At 43.5% G+C, this 21,115-nt stretch overlaps 1 protein-coding gene across 2 annotated transcripts in view; it reads right to left on the reverse strand.

The window, feature by feature from the left end:
• The window catches only part of TMEM201 (transmembrane protein 201), a 274,511-nt gene that overhangs the window by 39,702 nt on the left and 213,694 nt on the right, over window positions 1-21,115 (reverse strand). For both annotated transcript variants that reach the window (XM_086921392.1, XM_086921393.1), the window contains one exon: window positions 7,991-8,062. In XM_086921392.1, the coding sequence (XP_086777518.1) occupies window positions 7,991-8,062 (72 nt within the window). The remainder of the gene's footprint in view (window positions 1-7,990; window positions 8,063-21,115) is intronic.

Raw genomic sequence — 21,115 nt, forward strand, 5'->3', positions numbered from 1 at the left:
TGAATTGATCAGCCGGAGATGGCCCGGGGCTGAAACCGGGGGTTACGTCGTCCGAAGACGGCGCCAGGAGTGACACCAATGAGGTCGGCGCCGGCAGAGGAGTCGTAAGGTCGACCGGCGTCAACCAGGATCCAGGCCTGGATCCCCCTCGGCCTTGCGGCGTTGGGACCGAAGCCGCCGGCCCGCTTAGGCCTGAAGTCGGGTCTGCGGGGCCCGAAGGCGCACCGGCAGGCCTCAACGGAGGGAAGCGAGTCCTCATGGCCACGAGGAAGTCACGTATCTCCTCCGGCGTCGCATGCAGTCCAGGGTTCGGAGGGTATGGGACCGGATGGGACGCCCGCCGCTCCGATGGAGCCGCATGGGTCGTGTCACTTGAACCCTCAGCTGCGTCGTGTGACCGGCGAGGGGAGTAAGAAGAGCGATGACATCTCTTCGACTATTTTTTCTTCGACTTACCGGAGGACTTCGAGCCTGACAAATGGTGGTGACGCGACTGGTCCCTCGTCTTACTCCTCGACCGGGACCTCGAGCGGCGCGGAGCAGACTGCCGGATCTTGAGGAGCTTACGGGACCGCTTTCAAGGACAAGGCCCTGCAGTCGGGGCACGACTTGTCGTGGTCGGCCCAGAGGCAGTAGAGACATTGGCGGTGGGGGTCGGTCACCGGCATCAGGCAATGACAGGCGTCGCACGGCTTGAACCCAGGTATCACTACCCGCACCAGGAGTCGATATCGACTCAAAAAGAATAGGCAACAAAAAAGGCCAAAAAGTTCGTCAAAAAATGAGTTGGGTAACTGCTCTTCCCGGATCTGCGCTTATTGGGGTAAAAAAAAAAAAAAAGAAGAAGAACTGACTTCCGCGTGCGAGGGGGGCGCCTAAGTACTCCGACTACGTCATCCCGGCGATCACGACGGCAGAGGAGCCGCAGAAGACGCCTACCGACGCGCAAGTGTACTGCTGACGAAAACTTTCAGGAGCCAGTCTGACGCCTGGGGATATTCTAACACTAACCTGTTTCTTTCAGATACATACATAACTTCAGTGTCAGCTCTATGCATGAACGAAGACAACAATGTTCAAGTGGCCACTGAAGGGGAAAACCAGGTGCTGGAGCCAGTAAACCCCCAGGGCAGGTGGAAGAAGGTAGCAAACGCCACCTAGAAATGATCATAAAGAAGAGCAGATGGAGCCACTGGCCCAAACAGCCTACCACCAGCTCACTAAGTCCAATAGCAAACAAACTCTGGGCCAGAAAGCACACAATTATATATAGCGCTTACAACAGTCGATTCCTGGTGTGGAGCAATAATTCATCCTGTCTTTAAAGGAGGACATAGGAGCAACCCCTCGAATTATTGGCCGATTGCACTGTTCGATGTAGAATCAAAGTACTAAGCCAGACTAGTTCTAAAAGATTTAACAGCATGGGTAGATAGCCAGAAGCACATTTTCTGCAATCAAACAAGCTTCAGCGTAGCGCAGAGCACTTTTTCTAACTTTGCTGCCCTTGCAGTCTGCATGAAAAAATCATTTTATACCAGAAGTACTCTATGCACAGACTTTATGGCCACATTTGATAGAGTTTCCAATGGCCTCCTCTGGCAGAAATCATCAACAGCTGGGATTCTGTCAACACTACTAAGGGCCATACAACTTCTGTATTCCACAACTTAGTTACGTGTGAATATTGAAGACGGCGCACCGATCTGCCGTAAAATTTACATCACGGTCAGACTGAACAGGGATGCGTTTTGACATCCATGCTGGTCAACATTTCGTTTCTTACTACAAACCTTGACGAAACTAACTCCCGCGCATCGAAACTTGGGATGAACCCGTACTCACATTTAATATGATGATGACCCGCTTCTAATAAGCATAACTCGCACGGGCCTACAACAATTTCTAGACGCACTCTTGGTCTTCATGACACAGAACAGTCTGGAAATCAACTTCATGAAACCAAAATCATGAAGATCAGTAAGATAGCAAGAACAAGTAAATCATGGCAGATTAATGGCACGCGGGTCATTTGACATGCTAGCATCCTGAGTTTGTCAGAAAATTAATAAACAGGGTTCGAGATTAAGATTGAGTGGGTTTTCACATGAAGCTTTACAATCACTACAATCATTCAACTTATGGGAGGCCGGAGAATCACTTATAAAAACCAACGCAATATGTCCAAGACGCTTTCCCTGAGGCTAAAGCCAAAGAGGGCATATAGGAGGCAGATCACTAACACCTACCGGATCTCAGCCCCAGTCCTACTTTGACCAAGGGGTATGAGCACCATACAAACATACAGTTTATGCGATTTCTACTATGTATTCATTCGACGCTGGGCATGATGCCACCCTGGTTAAAAAAGGTAGATACAGTAACCTGCAAGCTGTGTGGCGTCGGTAAAGGGTCTATAAATCATATTCTCTGTATTGTTTTGCAATGCAGCTAGAATGAAGAGAAGCACTACGAGGCATATTCAATCACTAAGACACGAACATGCATACAAACCATCATCACTGCACTACATCCCAAGCATATTCAACAACATGTGCAGATGGCCAAATATATAGCAACATTTAGCACAAAAGGTAAAAGTGGTTGAGGACCAGAGCTGACAATATAGAATCAACATTTAATGCCTGTCACAGCAATGTCCAGATTTGCTTGATATCATCTGTACTGGAAGCTCACCCTCACGGTAGACTTTTCATATGGCAAAGATGAATGAATGAATGAATGAATGATTACGTATTTGTATAGCGCATGGCTACCCGGAGGCATCCAAGTGCTTCAGACCACGTTCATTCTCAGAGTCTAGGTAAACAGGAGGGTTTTCAGCATCTTCCTGAATTTAAGATGGTTTTCTTCCATTCTGATGTAGTCTGGGAGATTATTCCAGAGTTTTGTGGCCTGTAGAGAGAAGCGTCGGCCGCCCATGCGCACTCTCCTTGTTTTGGGGACTGCTAGAAATTTCTTATTGTTAGATCTTAATTCACGACCGGTTAAATACGGGCAGAACATTGATTGGATCATTGCAGGTCCTGATTTATTGACTGCCTTGTGGGCCGTGGTCAGAGCTTTAAACTCGATTCTCTGTTGCACTGGAAGCCAGTGAAGCTGACGAAGTGCGAGTTTGGCGGAGGTTCTCCGTGGGACGTTCAGCAGCATATGTCTGCAGGATCTTAATTGTCCCTTGAGGAGTGCCTAAGTATAGTGCATTGGAATAGTCTAGGCATGACAATATCAGCGCCTGTACTAAGATCCTTCTAGCTTCGAAGGGGAGGAGTCTGATGATTTTCCTAAGAAGCCTAATAAGTGCATAGCATGTGGCTGCTACCTTCCGGCCCTGTACCGAAAAATTAAGAGCTGGGTCCAACCACACCACAAGACTCTTAATTTGAGTCATTTCGGTTTTCATACACTTAGCCCAGTTTCAATCAAACTATTGCTGGAAATGTGCTCCTACATCACAAGATCATTGCATGTTGCTTATATGGATAAGAGTCATTATAGCTTTGTACTGCCACTTTGGTATTTTGATCTTCAGATTGTACTATGTGTAATATCCCGTGCAGTTTCATATGAAATTATTGTACAGAGGGTTTTTGTTTTTATTGCTTGTTTTTATCCCTTAGTGTGTTAGATCTGAAAAAATAATGGTGTGAGAACTGATTTTCAATAACTAGGCACTTTTATAATTAAATTTTTATAAATACATTTGAATGGAATAATTTTGCCATATCTGTGTAATTCTACGTGCACCTTATGAAAACAAACTTCAACCAATACGGATTCTTGTAGTCTGACTTGGAGAATGCTGCGGGATTTGGATTTTCCAAGTGACGACTGCATGGCTTCTGCCTGGAGCAGGTAAACTAGGTCAAACCTCATTGGACTTCATGTCTTTGCAATGACGCTCATCTTTCAGCTTAGTTTTGAACTTCCCAGAGGACGGCAACCAGAACAGAGAATGAACATGAGACTTTGAGCAGAAGAAAAGTGGTCAGTTCTGTTCAGTGGAGTAAAGATTAGGTTCTCGATCCATGAAAGCCTTACAGCAGGGAGCATGTTTTAAAGTTAGTCATGTTTAAAGCCATGGCACCAAAGGCAGACTTCAGGTGGGCCCATTACCAACATCAAATCAGGTGCACAGCTTACATTTGTGGTCTGTGTGCGCAGGGATGTCTTCTCAGTCACAAAAATAATTTTGGTAAGTCAAAAAAACACTGAAAAAGTTGGGCATCCTCTATACATAGGTGAATGTTGACTTGCTTTGGGTGCCCCGGGACCTGAGATTTCGTAGAAAGACCACATCCTTAAGGCAAAATCTATAAAAGACTTGGTAGATTTTTGACTGAACTCTGTCATAAATATATACATATGCGCATACTGGGAGATCTATATTTATTGTTGGAGTGAACCTCCACCACCATAATGAATCTGGAAACATTGGGTGGAGCCGACTTTCAGGCCAAAAAGACAGTCGGTACTGGTAGTCTGGATTATGACCTATGAACAATTGGGTGGTGTAAACTAGATCTTTTCGAAAAATGTAATTGACACGCGATTTCCTTATTGTAACGAGATAGATCCAGTAACAAGACTTCATAATTTTTTCTCCTTTACCCCCTAGATAAAAAATATTCAGATGAACGCCGGTGGTAACAAATGGTGGTTTCTTTGATGTTTGGGAATATTTGGTAACTTGCTTTTCTACCACAGTGCGTTAATCCTGAATAATAAAGTCCCAAGTTTAGAAGCCTGATCTTTCTTTGGAGTGTAGGGTTTCCAAGGGATGTTAAGCTTTACCATTCTATTGACACTGGAGATCTCATTTCTCCTTTCATATGCTTTGCCAAAAGTCCATTGTCCTCAGGCCAAATAGGGGGGTCGTTTCCAATGTGCCAAGGAGCTTTGCTACCACAACTCAGTGTCGAAATTCATGGCATGTAGGGGGATCTACTATTTGTTTGCCAAAGAAGGACAAGTCTTAAATCCTACATTGTATTTCGGGCAGTCATATTTTCTGAAGAAAGCCCCCTTAGCAGGCTGATGCAAACTCAGTAAAAGTGCATACATGGATGCGTTGACAACAAAGGCAGCTTGTTCCCTTTTCTTAAATATGTTCTTTGCTGTCCTCTGGTAGTTTGTTGTGAAATATGTCAATATGCTAAAATTAGCGATCACATCTAGCAAGTAGCTGTGGCTATCTTGAGAGAAGTCACCTAACAAAAACTGACCCTCTTCCACATGGGGTCTAGCATTCTTCTTTCTCTATGTGCCGGTCTTGCAGGACATTACTTTATTGCAGAGAGGTGGCTAATTCAAGTTGGGGATGAACCTGAACAGTCTGTGCCAGAACATGCAGAGCCACAGAAGGTCCTAAAGAGTAACCATCAGTTAGAGGGCACAGAATGAGGAAACCAGAGTTCCTGCATCATTTCCCTGAGAGATCCATTAAAGCCTGCTGAACCTGGAGCAAAAGCAGATGGTAATCAGCTGCCCTTGTACTATAAAGTCTAGGTCGGTGTGAATGTTCTGCTTACTCTTCATTGTCCATATCTCCTTTCGGGGGAAACTGGATCTTCAGCCTCCAGGACAGCTCAAGATGCTTCCTCCTAGATCTGGACTGGAAGCAATGGGATAACCTGCTCAGAGAGCCCCTTAACCACTGAAGCAGGTTGTTGGTCAAAACTGGCAGGTCCTGAAGAGCTGCAGACATTAGAGTCCCTAAGACGGTGGTTAATGAAGAGATAGTCAACAAGGAGCGAGGGGACTGTTGTGGAGTGTGTTCCTGATAATGTCCTCGCTGGTGAGTGGCTATTGTGTCACTCTGCCTACAAAGAGGTGGACGTAAACTATGCATGTTGGACACGCACAAGGCCACAGAATGAGAGGTTGTTGACTGGTGGAAAAGGCTTCTTCATTGTAGGCACGCACATTAACAATGACAGCAAGACAGCACCAGTGGGGGTGGACTCATCTTCTAAAGTCTGGAAAAAGACACGAAACAAGTAGCTAACCAGTAGACTGGCTTAGTGGCAGGGACATTTTTTGGCGAACTAAGGCAGAGCTCTGAAAAGGATGACCTCCCTCACCACCTTCTTTGAAATCCCACTACATGCGAATTTCAATTTTTTGGAGGACTACGAGTGGCTTTCTCACTGCCTCTGATAAAGAAGACCAAACTCTCCTTATCGCTCAAGGAATTAGCAAAATAAAGTGTTACATGTTTCACAGCTCAGTGGAGTGATATTGGTTGTAAGCACTGGGGACCAGGGTATGGTTTGGAACAAATGGCTATAAAACCTAGGAAAGAAAAAAAGGAAAACCATCAAGCACCCAGTTAAACCATCGAAGATGTGCAACAGAGAATCTAAAATACTGAAGACTTATGTAAACGGCAAAGCTTCTTTGGACAGAGTTTGAGTCGCACAATGAGGTGGATAGACTGCACGAGCTGCAATGTTAAATGAGCATCTGTTTTTAACATTCATAACCAAGGGGTTCCAGCCAGGCAACTGGAAATAAAGCAGTATGCGATTCTATGAAAGATGCAATCCTGGAGTAGGAGCTTCCTTTTTACCCCAGACCTGGTGAACTCTGGTCCGGATCAGAGTAAACCAAGAAGTGCAGCTCACCACAAGGTAATATGTAATGTCTGTAGTCGCAAAATCTGTAAAATCAGTAGTGGAGCTAATCATTTGGATAGCCACTAATTGGCTTCCAGCTAGTAGATTAAATGAATCAGATTTGTGCCATACAATGTCCTAAACAGAGGGATACATTTTACCAAACAGAGACCAACTACCCAAATGAGTTACAGCTGAAGGAATGCAGTGCTAGTCATTATTGGTAATCAAAACCATCCCATGCCCATTAGAGGAACACAATTTAATAGCAGATGACCTTTTCTCCACAAACTGAATCAACAGAATAAACACTTCTCTAGGAAAAAGAGGTTCTCTCTCAGGGGATCTCCAATGATAGAAGAGCTAAACAGTCCGCCCCCATGCAGGATCTTTCCGGGATCCCAGCACTTTGGAGGGACTATTCAGTGTTTATGACTTCAATGGAGATTACCCTGAGAGAGAACAGGGATTACAGGTAAGAAACCAAACCTTATCTCTCAGAGGATCTGCAATGATTGGCATAAGCCCTGACTAGCCCCATCCAAGTGTGGGCATCCCGGAAAGGTCTCTTCATGTGAGCAAGACTCTTCAGTGCTTATGACCATAATTTGAGATTCCCCGCGAGAGAACTGGGATTACGGGTAAGAAACCATTTATTCCACATTTTTCCTACGGGAGAAAGATTTGGTTCGAGCATGCGTAAATAACTACATAGCTTCTTCTAGAACAGAACTGATTTGATTTGCCACAAGCGCCTCGAAGGTTTCAAAAGGGGAGAACTATGAATGAATGTTCAGAACGGTCAGATCTTCTGTCTATTATTTTCGACTAAATGTCTATTGTGGGAAAGGGAGGAACTATTACAGTCATCAAATGAAGTCGGTAGTGATTACAGGGTCTCCCACTCTGAACCTCAAGAGTCTAAGTACCCAATAGGTTAACGTTCGGAGGTTCATAGTAGTTCCACTATATATTTGCCGGTAGCACTGGGGTTCTGCACAGCTCCCTAAAGGTAATATGGAAGGCATCCCACTGATTATTAGATAGGGCAGATATTTCTTTGAGCCCCAATGTTTTTCTGTTTCAGCACAGCATCTCTGGAAAACAAAGCCTAAAGAGGATTTGAGACTTAATTCTCTTACCCTCAACATTCTCTAGGGTGATTGAATGTATTCTTATTGGGGTATTCCTTTTTGTCTATCTACCTCCTTTAGTTGCTTAAGGTTTTAAAGAAGGCTTAGTAACAGTAGCTGAAAAGGACAGTTTGGTTGCTTAACTAGTTGAATCAAAATAGACAAATCAGTGAGAAAGTTGATTAAAGGGACACAGCACAGAGTGGGCAGGTTTCTTACCAGATCCAGGGGAATCCCTAGACTGCAACATTTGAGATGAAGGTCGACTCCCACTGAACAGGTAACCCGAATCTATAGAAAATAAAAACATCAAGTACATGCCGAAGAAAATGCTAAAATACAAATGCAATGCAGCTAAAGGCATATAAAGAGAGCTGAACTGCTGTGAATCAGCAAGACATAGGTGTACAGAAAACTGTATTTTGGGAGTGTTTGTATACCAACCGGCCCTGACCACCTCCATCAATAGATACTTCCCAGCTTTTACTCCTTACCACAACCTGCCTTCACTACCACTCTCCCCACACCCTATCCTTCTCCACCACTCATGCCCTCAATCCTCCAGTACCACCCAGTTCCAAACCCCACCCCTCACACAAGACTCCACTTGTGCAGTATTTTGTAACTTAACATCTCACATTGGCAGTCTTTTTCGAGAAGGCCCTCCGGTACTTTTCCCTTTACATATTTTAATTGCTGGGAAGTTGCACAAAGACATAAGATAAGCTCTACAAAAAAACAAACAAAAATACATACACATATATACATACATACATACATACAAGGGCGTGTAGCCTGAAACGCGTAGCTGTTCTCTGTGAGGTTGCTAAAATAAAAACTACCTTTGCTGATTCTGTGGTCCGTCTCCCTCGTTTGCTGGCATGCGCTGTGGTCGTGACGCTGAGAGATTTGAGGAGGAGCTGTACTTGATATATATAACACACACACTATACTACGGTATTTAAGGACTATCATCCATACATTTGTAAGCTGCATACAGCCATAGACCTACTAAAAACTGTGAGAACTGGAGGGGAAAAAACAAAACAAAACCACCACTTATAGCATAGCTATGACTTTAAATCTACCACTCATGTGAAGGGTTACATAACAGATCGGTTTAATTGATCACTGCAAACACAACAACATGGACAGACTGATGAAACCTTTCAAGCACTCACCCCCAGTCAAGAGATCTGAGTTAAAGCCATTGTTCTTTTGCTCACCATGCCACCACAGTTTGAACCCAGCTATATGCAAATCAGTCCTGACCCTGCTCCCCACGGAAACATTCCAGTCTGAACTGCCAGGCCAGGTCCTCCCAGGGCCGGAAATAAGCATCCTCAGACTGGTGTTGCGGTATCACCGCTCTTCAGACAGTGTAGCTGGAAACCAGTGGCACAGCGAGCAAAGGACCCATGTCTGGGTATACCATTGGCTACTTAGGGCTAACATAGCAAACACAAGATGATGGACAGAGTGCTGACACTTTCAAACACTTACCCTCAGTCAAGAGATCTGGGTTAAATCCATCACTCTTTTGCTCACCAGACCTGTCCCAGGAAGCTTGCTTTGCTACTTGTTTTGCGGGTGCAAATCAGCAGACCCCTTGTCCTGTTTTCCGTATGTACATGAATGACAAGTAATAGTGATAGGGGGGCGAAAAATCTAAACATAGCAAGCTCCCACCAAAAGGGACTCCTGCTCACACTACATACAACAATTTCAGTAAGGCCACGTGCACATATCTAAAACAGTGGGTGGGAATCACTAACAAAAATGGGAAGTCCTTTTCTGATCATGGTACTTTAGTACAGAAAGATTAGGTAATTTGCTAAAGTTAAAAAGGTCCTAAAAACCAAGACAGACACTGAACAGTGGTCAGTCTGTAGTGAGAAAAACGGAGGCAAACATGGAATACCAAATCAGTCACCTCAGAGACTGAGTCTGGGCTTGTGCTTCTACTGCTCTATCCGCTCCCTATTTATTCTCAGATCACTGAATCACTATAGAATGAGGAGAGCGAAGACAAAAATGGCGGACAATTTGCTAGTATGTTCCCCGTGCAAGCCAAAGCGATTGGAGTGCAGCCACTGATACACCTGAAAATGGAACAGCACCACTGGGACCGCCAGCAGATAGAGCCCAAAGTAATGCCTCGGCAAGCGCTGTGATACGACTGACAGTAGAGCACCAGGTAGAGATATGCAAATGATTACACAGGATGCCAACACCACTACTGTAAATCGGGCTAGAACAGCTGGGAATAAAGAAACCAGAGAGCCCATCTCCACAATCACTAGAACAAAGGGAGGCCAGTTCTGCTTCTTTTTTCTCCTTTGAGTCCCAACTATACCAGTCTAGTTTTGCTCCTCTCTGCAAAGGAGATTACAGATCCTGCTAGGGTACGCCTGCTTTGCAATTGTCCTTTTCTCAGAATCTGTGAATAGCTTCCAGGCCAGTTCAGGGTCATTCTTCTCTTCTACAGAGTCTATTGTCCTGTCTAGGTGTCATTCCTGCTTTTTCTGTTGTCTTTCCATATAGTTTATCAATCTTGTCCAGACAAGTCCCTTGCTTTGCTCCCTTTCCACCGTTGATCAGTCCTGCGCTGGTCATGTCCTACTGCATTTGTACTCCCTTCTAAACAGTTTATAAGTAATGCTCAGGTCAGCCCATCTGTCATTTGCATTAGTGTGTGCTTGCTACATTATGCGCATAAGAGCTTGCATCACGGTAAAAGATTATCTGTTGAAATTTAGCTAATGTCTTTTGTTAAGATTTGCCTCTGGCACTTCCACAAAAGACAGCATAATTGTCTAGAGGTAATTCAGTTCGCTGAGCAGCACTATTTAAAAAATGTTGACATTTTTTTTTTTTTTTTTTAAACATAGGCTTATATTTTCTTCAATTATTGTACTTTGCGGATGTGCAGAATGTCACCAGTAAGGGGTTTGAACCCTCTGTTGGTCGCCGATCATAGGGATGGAACCTTTGATGGAGTTCTTTACGCTTTCTCAAGGCCCACTGTCTTGAGGGTATCTAGCTCAGATTTCATTTTTGCCATCTCATCTTCCCTTCGTGTACGAACAGAGTATTTCCCATAAAAGATAGATTTAGAATCCTTTGCTGGGCTTCAGGACTATAGGCGGACCCATGATGAGTAGCTTGCACAAATCCTGAGAGCATACCAGTGGTTGCAAGGTCACAAGCATCAGCAGCAGAACGGATGACCTGGTTTGCAATCAGGCCACCCTCTTGAAGAACTTCTTGAAAGTCTTGCCTGTCCTCTTTTGGAAACTTATCTGTAAATCTGAAAAGAGAGTCCATAGTAATGATGAGGTACTGGCAACCTTCAAAAAGGATGAAGAGGTGCTGCAAATCTTTTGTCTACAGAATCAATTTGTATGCTGTCTGTATCTGGGGGAACTGTTGAAGAGGACAGTGCAGTATGAGTTTTTCTTGCAGCAGCTAGGATTACTGAAACTGGAGGAGGATCAGATCTCAAGAAAAGTGGGTCTTGGCCTAGAACCTTTTATTTGTTGAGCATACGTGATAGTGCAGCCCATGGAAATGCTGGAGTCAGAAAGATTTGCATAGTAGGCTCAACTGACCTGGAACCAGAGGTAGAAGAGGTCTGGAAGTCATTCCGTGACGGAGAGTCTCGAATATGACCGATTAAGTGACAGGTGTAGGAATGTCAATATTCAGCTTGATGTCCCTCTTACTAGTATGTTACTGAAAGTGACAAGATCATCAACCGGAGACACCCTCGCCTGGGGTGAGTCTGATAATGTCAGAGAGTAATCCCTCATAGATGAGCGAGCGGTTATGGACCAGGAAGGAAACCTTTGCCAGCGAGATCGGTGAGAACGTCAAGATCTGGACGGTGTACTTCGACAATGTCCTAGATCTTGATTGCTGCCTCAGTGGGCTCCTGGACGATTATCTTCGTCTCTGCGGACTCTTAGGTCTTTGCAGAATTATGGTCTGTGCCTGAAGAATGCAGGCTGGAGCCTCAGTAGAAAAAGTACAGGCAGGTGTACGCTTCAGCAGGGGTGTACGCTCAGAGAGACGGTATGGTGAATAGGTCTGAGAATAATTGGACCCTGGGCTCCGATAAGGGTCACCCATTTACTAAGGCTTGTAGCCTCCGGGGAGAAAGATTGATGGGCTAGTCAGTAGGAGACCTTTCTGCAACTGGAGACCCAGAAACACCTGTAGGCAAAATCATATCATCTGAAGGGAGACTAGCTTCTCAACGTTGATCTTCTTGCCTTAGACGCTGATCTAGATCTCTCCACGGTGCATTGCAGATTTCTCAAAATCTACTAGGGTCTTTACATTGATTGTCTGTATGGCACCTACTTGCTCAACGGCAAATGCCTTGAAGTGGACTTTCTGTGGATCGACAGGGCTGATGGCGACCCTTTCATCATTGGTCTCATCGATGGATGCTGCACTGGCACTTTGGACATTGATCCGGATGCAGATAGTGAGCAGACAGGCATTTCCCTTCGCAAACTCCTACCAGTCAACGGCAAAGGGGAGCCTCTTTTTTCACATTTTTCTCGAGAGGAAAGATCTTTGAAGGAAGCTTGAGACCTCCCAAGGCAACTTGAAGGTCTTAACTTTCCGATCTCCTGAAGGGCATGTATTATGATCTTCTCCCTGTCCTCCAAAGTCCTCTTAGAGCTTTTGACAGTAATTACATGGCACTGGATGAGAGGAAGGCAAACAGAGTGTGGGTCAGATTGTGCCATCATTTTGCCACAGGAAGGATACTGGTTGAAAGAAGACGCCAGTCTGAAAAATGGTTTAAGGCACCCAAGGTACTTAAAACAGTCGAGTGAAGTCAAAATGATCTGCTTTTGAAGAGAATTTTCAGACAAAAAAGTAAAACAAATGTAAAGCTTAATGCTCCAGGATCCTCACTTAAGAAGCCGGAAAAAAGAACTGATCTTTCACCTGTGGGGCATGATGGGATTCAGGAGGTCCTTAAAGGCACAGTGCCAGTTTTCTCTGTTCTGGTTTTCAACGCAGCATATTGGTTAACAATGCCTTCCCTTGTGTGGAGTGGTGTGGCTCACTGGTTAGAGGCGGCAGACCCGGAAGCAGAGGACGGCCCGGGACCAGGGTTCAATTCCCGACGCGGCAGGGTCGTGGACCAGGGTCAGCGGACTTTATAATTCTCGCCTCGGTGCCTACTCTAACCAGGGATCACACTCGGCAACTCTGGGCATTAGCTTGCCTCATCTCCACAACGGCCCCCACATACGCCGGGGATGCCTGGTTTCACCTTGGAGATACCCAGTAGGGACTATCTCACATGGAAAGCCAGGACGGGTTCCCCAGCGGTCTACAGCGCGGAGATACCCCATGTGGGGTGATTCATGCGCCTTACAAGACATCATTACATTACATTAACATGCTTTTTCTTTTCAAATACAGGCTGTTTTAGACTTTTACATTTTATCTTCTGTATTACAGAAATGTTGAATTGTTGTGGTGCATTTTTAATGAAAAACTCATTGTAATTTGGACATTTTTTAGCCTCTATTTCCATAGTGTATATGTGTGTATATATATATATATATATATATATATATATATATATATATATATATATATATATATATATATATATATATATATATATACACACATACATATACATATATATATATACACATACACACATATATATATATACATATATACACACACACACATACATACATATGCAAAAAAGGAGAGAACTCTGGGTAGTTCTCAAGTTTAGGTGGAAAGCAGCTCCTGTTAGAGCACACTCAACATAAGCGACACTCTAAATCTGCCCACCTCAAATGTCTGTTTTTCTATCAAAGTTTTTAAGCATAGGATTAGCACAGGGCTATCCACGCCGAGATAGAAATGGACAAAGTCTTTTGCCATTTATACAGCAAAGTCTTTAAGCATAGGACTAGTACAGTGCTGTCCTTGCCGAGCTGTAAAATGACAAAAGCCATGCTTAAAAACTTTGATAGAAAAACAGACATTTGAGGTGAGCAGATTTAGAGTGTCGCTGGTGTCGAGTGCTCTAACAGGAGCTGCTTTCCACCTAAACTTGAGAACTACCCAGAGTTCTCTCCTTTTTTGCATAATTTATGCGTCTCTATGCCTGAAAGGGTTTTGTTTTGAGATATATATATATATATATATGTGTGTGTTTTTTGAGGGATGACATACATTAATGAGGTTAAACATACATATATATTATACTTAATATATGCTCTGGGATTCCCGTGAATGGGCGTGACTATTCAGTGCTTAGGACTATTGATTAGTACCCTGCACAAGAACACATTCTACATTGGTCTCAATACAAAACGGAGTCCACCCAAAATAGATAGTTGGCAGACAGTGACATTGGCTGTACTGAGGTTTTGCATATGGCTGAGGAAGAGCGCACACTGCATCTTGCTGCACGTGGATAACATTAGAGGGAACATTAGAACAAAACAAAGCCTGTCCCTTGAAGAACTGCAGAGTGAATTGGAAATGTATAGGCCTGAACATGGGCAGGTGTGGTTCAGCTACTGCATTTGGTGGTACCAAGTGAAGTGAGAGGTTGATTGGTTATGGTCAGCATGGCTGACACAGGACTTGGAAACAACAGGGCATTCAATACGGCAAAGGAGGCAGCATTGAACACAGGGTAGACCTGCTCATGTCATTGCACTAACTTGTGCCTGTATCCTAGCCAGGGAAAAGATTTTAGCCCTGTACACGTACTCAAATTATGCATTTGGAATGACTCATGACTTTGGGATTCTCTGGATGCAAAAGGAGTTCCGAGCACCTGCTGGAACCCCATTACAAATGGCCAATACTTACTGAATTTGTTAAACGCTTTTATGTTTTATGTAACTCCACCAGTAGTCAGCGTGCTGCCCACCAATATCCTCATGATAAAGTGTCCTGAAGAAATGTCCTTGCTGATTCAGCCACTAGAAAGGCTGCTAAGCCATACTGCTCATGCTCGTATGTATGTTTTACAAACTGATTTGCTTCCAGTATCTTCCCTGAAAGATTGGTCTATGTTACAGGAACAAGCAGAGGTTTGCAAAGACCTAGGGATAGATCAGTGCTTCCACGGTGCCTATCACAATAAGTCAATGGGCAAATTGGAGAGAAACAATGGTACCCTAAAGAACAACATAGCCAAAGTATGTTATGAGACTGAACTGAAAATGCACAATGCTCTGTATTTAGGTTTTCTGGTTCATTAGGACTGTACCAACAAAGTGAACCAACCTGAGTCTGTTCAAGATAGTTCTGGGACACCCCATGATGTTGCCCTCTTATCTTCCCATCTTTGCTTGTTCCTAAGCTAGACTTACAACTGAATAATGATGTTGTTTTACGATATTGGAGAACGCTTACACACTGTACGCTTTCCATCCTCTGGTTCAAGCAGCTTTACGAGAGTGCCCGCCTGAAGCCTGTTGTACCCTGCAGTCTAGGGATTTGGTCTTTTTAAGCATTTATCAGAGGAAAATGTCTCTACATCTTCACTTGTGTGTACCCTACCAGGTGCTGGTCCTCACCATCATATCCATTAAGCAGTAGGGTCTAGCAATGTCCATCTACTCCTTTCTATGCACGTTTGCTGTACCTCCCATCAAAAGGACTTCCCATTGTTGTGTACTTCTGTACCGGTATCAAGCCCCAGTCCACAGCACTGAGCCGGAGCCGTTACGGTCTTGCCACCTGGTGCATTCTACAACACACTTCATTATATATTCAATTGCATTAGTTTTTAAAGTGTAGTAAATGATGACCTTGCAGTGTACCAGGATGCAACAATCTTTATTGGGGCTCTTCAATGATTCCCTCACTAAGACCCTCCAACACCAACTTCTCACCCTCATTTGATTTGTTTTATAGTACCCCTCATACCAGTGCAGGGTTTCGGAGTATTTTAACTCTCACACACATATAAAGACAATGAATCATCTGTGTAAATCAGTGTATAAAATCTTTTACATAAATTAAAGGGGACTACAAGATGTAGGGTTCACATGTCATCCATACAGGTAGTCATATATATTTTTTTTAAGAGTGCTTGGTCTGGGAAAGCACAAACTCATTATTCAGAACGCAATAGCTGTTAGGACTGACTTCACTAATAAGAATGTATTTCTACCATAACAAACCCTTTAGGGCAAAATTAGGATAATGAAAGACTGGGAAAAAAACATACCTTTCTAACCCAGATTACTATATTAATTTATGAGCTGCACAGTAACAAAAGGATCTCCGTGACAAAACCGGTAAACTACTGAGCTATGCACATAAAATACTGTTCTGTGATCTGCACAGTACTTGCTCTCCGCAGCAAGCCTATTACCCCTCTGTGCTACTTTAGAGGAGTCAAAACGGTCACTAGACATAACTTGGATCTCTCTCCAGAAGGTACATTATTCATCAGTGTTATCTTGATATAGTTTAGTGTTGCCTGAAAATTGCTGGATATACAAGGAACTCTGCAGTGCTTTTAATACTGCTGCACTATTACAAAACCAGTCCCCAGTAACAAAATCCCCCCACCCCTTCAACCATGCGGGATAACGTCACATGCCCGGTACGGCCAGTCCATCTTTTGTCAGAACAGGATTTAGTCTGTGAGCACAGCACAAGCAGGCAACTGGAGTGTATGTGGGCTGGAGAGAGTGTGAAGTTGTAAAAACAATACTCATTCTTCTATAAATTCAGTCTTCCCACTGTTTTGGTGTTTCACAAACATGGCTATCAAAAAGAATTACGCTAATTTCATCCTTGAAAAGAAGGCCAATCTCTGGCAGCCTCAAGAGTAGGATAGGGTCTGCTACACTGGCTAAGTCGGACCTGCTTTCAGACATTACACTGTCCACCCACTCCAAAGACGGTTGGGGTGCCACTAGATCTTAAACACATTCTTCTCCATTACATTTACCAACTACGATGTAGGGCAGGCCATCCAGACTAGACAATACTTGAAGTAGCCAATGCCACAGCCATTTCTTTATCTTTGATGACAGATCAGTCAAATGCGCAGAAGACCATTTTCCTGCAGAACAGAACCAGTTTTAATTACCTCCTGGCAGCCAAGAGGGGACAGATTTGTGTGATAAGAGCTTGCACCTCTTTAACACTTAAATGAGTATATATGAACAGATAGCGCACATTATGGATATTGCGAAGAAATTAAACGAAATTGAAAATGACTAAAATTTCAACTGGTCTTAGTGGTCAGGGAAACTCAGGAATTGGGGAATGAGGATCTTTGAAATCGCAAATGCTATAGTCTAAGGACAGTAATCTATTAAACTGATTATGTGTACCATTCAGTGTGTTTTCAGTAATAAAGGCATTCTGTCCATGCTTAGGATCATGAATGGGATCCTGAAGAAATTAAAACTGAAATAATATGCAACTCGCAGGGCAAGATTCAACCCCCCCCACTGTTGCTATGCAGAAATTCTGCAATTCATTAGCAACATTTTTTCAAGAGAAGGTTTGTTCCATCTATAATTAATTAACAAACAATCCATTTTCCATACCCCAAGTGGACTCTAACGACCCCAGTATCACTCTGCTTCAAAAAATAGATTGCACCCGCGGTTGTACAACCCCAATCCCTAAGGGAAGCGAGAAAATACACCTCGGGTGTCCAGACCCCAACCTTTGATTAATTCTCCGCAGTGACCACCGATATCATTCTGCCCCTCATATCCTCATCAAAATCAGGGTCTCTGGAGGATCCATGTCCACCTGCTATCCTCAAAGCAGACTTGGATATTATTGGCGCCAATTTGGCAACCATAATTAACTCTATGTTTAAGTCTGGAATTTTCCCTACTCAATGGAAAAAGACAATCATTAAGCCTCTTATTAAAAAATCTAATTTAGATCCAGTTAACACCTCTAGCTATAGACCTATTGCCTCTCTGCCCCTCCCAGCTAAAATCACCAAGAAGGTCATGAATACTCAATTAACAGTTCATCGAACAAAACCATCTACTTGATGATACGCAGTTTGGGTTTAGAAAGGGACATGGCACAGAAACCGCACCTATCAAAGCTTCAGATGAAATTAGAAAAATAATGGATAATGGAGGAGCCGCTGTTCTTGTACTACTTGACCTTTCAGCATCATTTGACACGGTCGATCATGTCACTCTGATCGACCGTGTCACTGCATTAGGAATTGGACGGCAAGCTAGGTCCCTACTGATGTCCTTCCTGGCCAATCGCTCACAAACGGTTATGCTAGGTACTTTCACATCTCCCCCTTTTTCATTCCCGTGTGGTGTCCCTCAAGGATCATCGCGAAGTCCAACTTTATTTAATATCTATATTGCCGGACTTGGCAAGAGTCATCAAATCCTATAATCTGTCCCTTACATCCCTCGCCGATGACACCCAACTTGTGTTAGCCATACACAATGATGGTGATAGGGTGGCAGCCAACTTCTGTAATGGAATGTTGGCTATAAGTTCTTGGATGGCAGACAATTCAATGAGGTTGAATTCCAGCAAGAATGAGGTCATAATCTTCGGTAAGCTCACACCTACCTGATCTGCCCTCTGGTGGCCGTCATGCCAATTTGGTAGTGTCATCCGCATTTTATTCCATCAAAATTATAAAAAAGCTACTACCTTATCTCCCAGCTTCGGCTGCAAAAAAACTTATAAGCACATTAGTAATGGCCAAGTAGATTACTGCAACGGACTGCTGATCAATGCACAAGAAAAAGTGTACAACAAACTCCAGCTGATTCAAAATGCGGTAGCAAAACTCTTAACATCTTAACAAACACCCCTAAATTTGCGTCAATCTCTAAAGTGATTTGCAGGCTCCATTGGCTCCCGATTAGAAGTAGAGCCAAGTTTAAGGCGCTTTGCATTGCCTATAAATCTATCCACTCTATAGGTCCTTCTTTCCTCAGGAAATCTCTTTGCCCCTATGTCCCTTCCAGACAACTCCGATCATCCAGCACTAATCTGCTTACCGTTCCACGGACAAAGAAAGTTTCATGGGGTGACAGATCTTTTTTACACGCCACCACCAAGTTGTGGAACAGGCTGCCTTCCGACATCAAGACTAGCCCTTCCCCGCTCGTTTTCAGGAAACAGTTAAAGACCTGGCTTTTTAACCAATGATCTATCTTTAACTTATGAGCTATCCGATCTACTCTGCTTTGTTGTTCTGCAGTGCAGAGACACCTACGGGTATTTGTGCGCTTTATAAATTGCATAAATAAATAAATGGTTGTGTGGAACTCAGTGACGTGTGTCATAATAATTTGGTTTAAAATTAAAATGCAAATGCTTAAATCTCTCTTTATGTAATGTCCAGTCACACATTAATACAATACAATTTTCTTGCACCTGCTTGAAGCCCATTAAAGCCTTTACATTGTTGTACATTTACAAACATTTAAAATGAACGATAGTTACGTCATCCCAAGTTATACACTGCACATTTCTGCTGAACCATCATTGTAAAGAGTATCCTCGTTCTGAAGTTGGCAAAGCAAGGATTTTAGAAAATGGAATCGGCTCCTGTTCCTTCTAACATTCCTTCCCACGAGAAGATCTGGGCACCTGCTCATTAGCAACTATCTGTATGTTTCACTTCTATAGCATGTTCTTGCTTCTATTCACTTACAAGATGACATATTGTATAAATGTAACCACAACATTTATGGATTTTAGCATTACATGCTCCAAGACGGAAAGCTCTGGTCCATTCAAACTGCAATTGGCTTGCTTAATTTTTTTTAAGTTTCCTGGCTATTATGCATAAACGCAATCTAGACTTCTTTGTGCTAATATCCTCAAAGGCCAGCGGTGCCAACTGCTGGCGTACAGGAGCTATCGCTATGAATAATTTTCAGTTTTAGTTTGACGCTTGGGGTATTTAAAAAGGGAGGAATCTGCGGTGAGAGGACCCGTCAGAACCAGATCTAGTTTCTTCTCCAGGATTGGATCGAACACTGAAGTCACATGCTTCAATCAGATTAGTAATAATAAGCAGTACAAGCCCCAGCCAATATATACGTTTCCCATAGTGGCTAATGAAAGAAAATAGGCTTGCCTTATGGAAAAAGATGACCAAGAACTGCTGCTCCTACTGCCATATCCCCTTCCGATTGTGCCTCCAAACTAATTCCAGGTGAATGTATGGTGATGTTTTGATGTTGACATATGCCAGACAGTGGCACTCTGAGTAGGGAGCTGCTAATGGCGCTACATTTCTAGTAGAATGTGCTGGGGCCAATATAGTCAATGGTCGAACAGCTTCGGTATGGCAGAACGGGAGGGCTGCTGACACCCATCTTGAAATGCCTTGCTTGGATAAAGGGGACCCCCCCTTATGATGTTTGGAAATTAAATTAACAGATTGTGTATTTCCTTTAGTCCTTTTTTCTGTTTATGTAAAATTTCTAAACAGAGTGAAAGAGCACAAATCCGCCTCTACTCATTAAAGGGTTTGCTCAGCCGGCTAACTCTGAGAGCCACCACTTCGAGTGCAGCCACTTAGCTTTTTTATTTCCATGGGCACACATCCACCATTATTCATTGAAAGGGTATGCACACCCTGCTAACCACGACTTAAGGTGCAACCGTATTGGCTTTTTTAGAATCATTAGGATTACCATGGCACTCTGATTATTTATACGCAACTTGCATGGCGTCCTCTTGTTCTGTTCTACTTTCTAATTGGATAGCGCAGGCAAGGCATCACTTCCTGTTTCATCTCCAGCACCTGGACCAAACGGAGATTAATTGAGCTTAATTTGTGTCGCTCCTCCGATCACGCCGTTTCAGGTACTTTTTCTGTTTCTTTGCGTTTTGCCTGGGTTCCTTCTTCCCCCTCCCACTTTCCCATGCTGGTGACACCCCTCCCCCCTCATTGTCATCCGTGCTTGTTTTTTGTGGTAGCAATGGGATCCAGTTGGAAATCTCAAGAAAAAGTAGCTATAGTTAGAGCTCAATAAGACGTGTAATATATATATATATATATATATATATATATATATATTTTACACATCTCCAAACTACAAGGTTACCCTTCGTTGAGAAAGCCCACACGAAAACCTTTCCCTTCCAGCGAAGTCAGCAGCAGGCAACTGTTCTCCATAAAACATTAAAACATTTGTAGTGGGCTGACGCGTTTCGGAGTTCATTCTTCATCTAGAGCCCAGCACAGGTAAGAGAACGACCAACTAGGTTCAGAACACCTGCACTTATTAAATAGAGTCCCGCCCATAACAACGAGTTCTCCCGCCCTCCTGGGCGTCGCTGCATTGCACCATG

The sequence above is a fragment of the Lissotriton vulgaris genome, chromosome 5, assembly GCF_964263255.1.
Source record: "Lissotriton vulgaris chromosome 5, aLisVul1.2, whole genome shotgun sequence".
Classification (NCBI taxonomy): Eukaryota; Metazoa; Chordata; class Amphibia; order Caudata; family Salamandridae; genus Lissotriton; species Lissotriton vulgaris.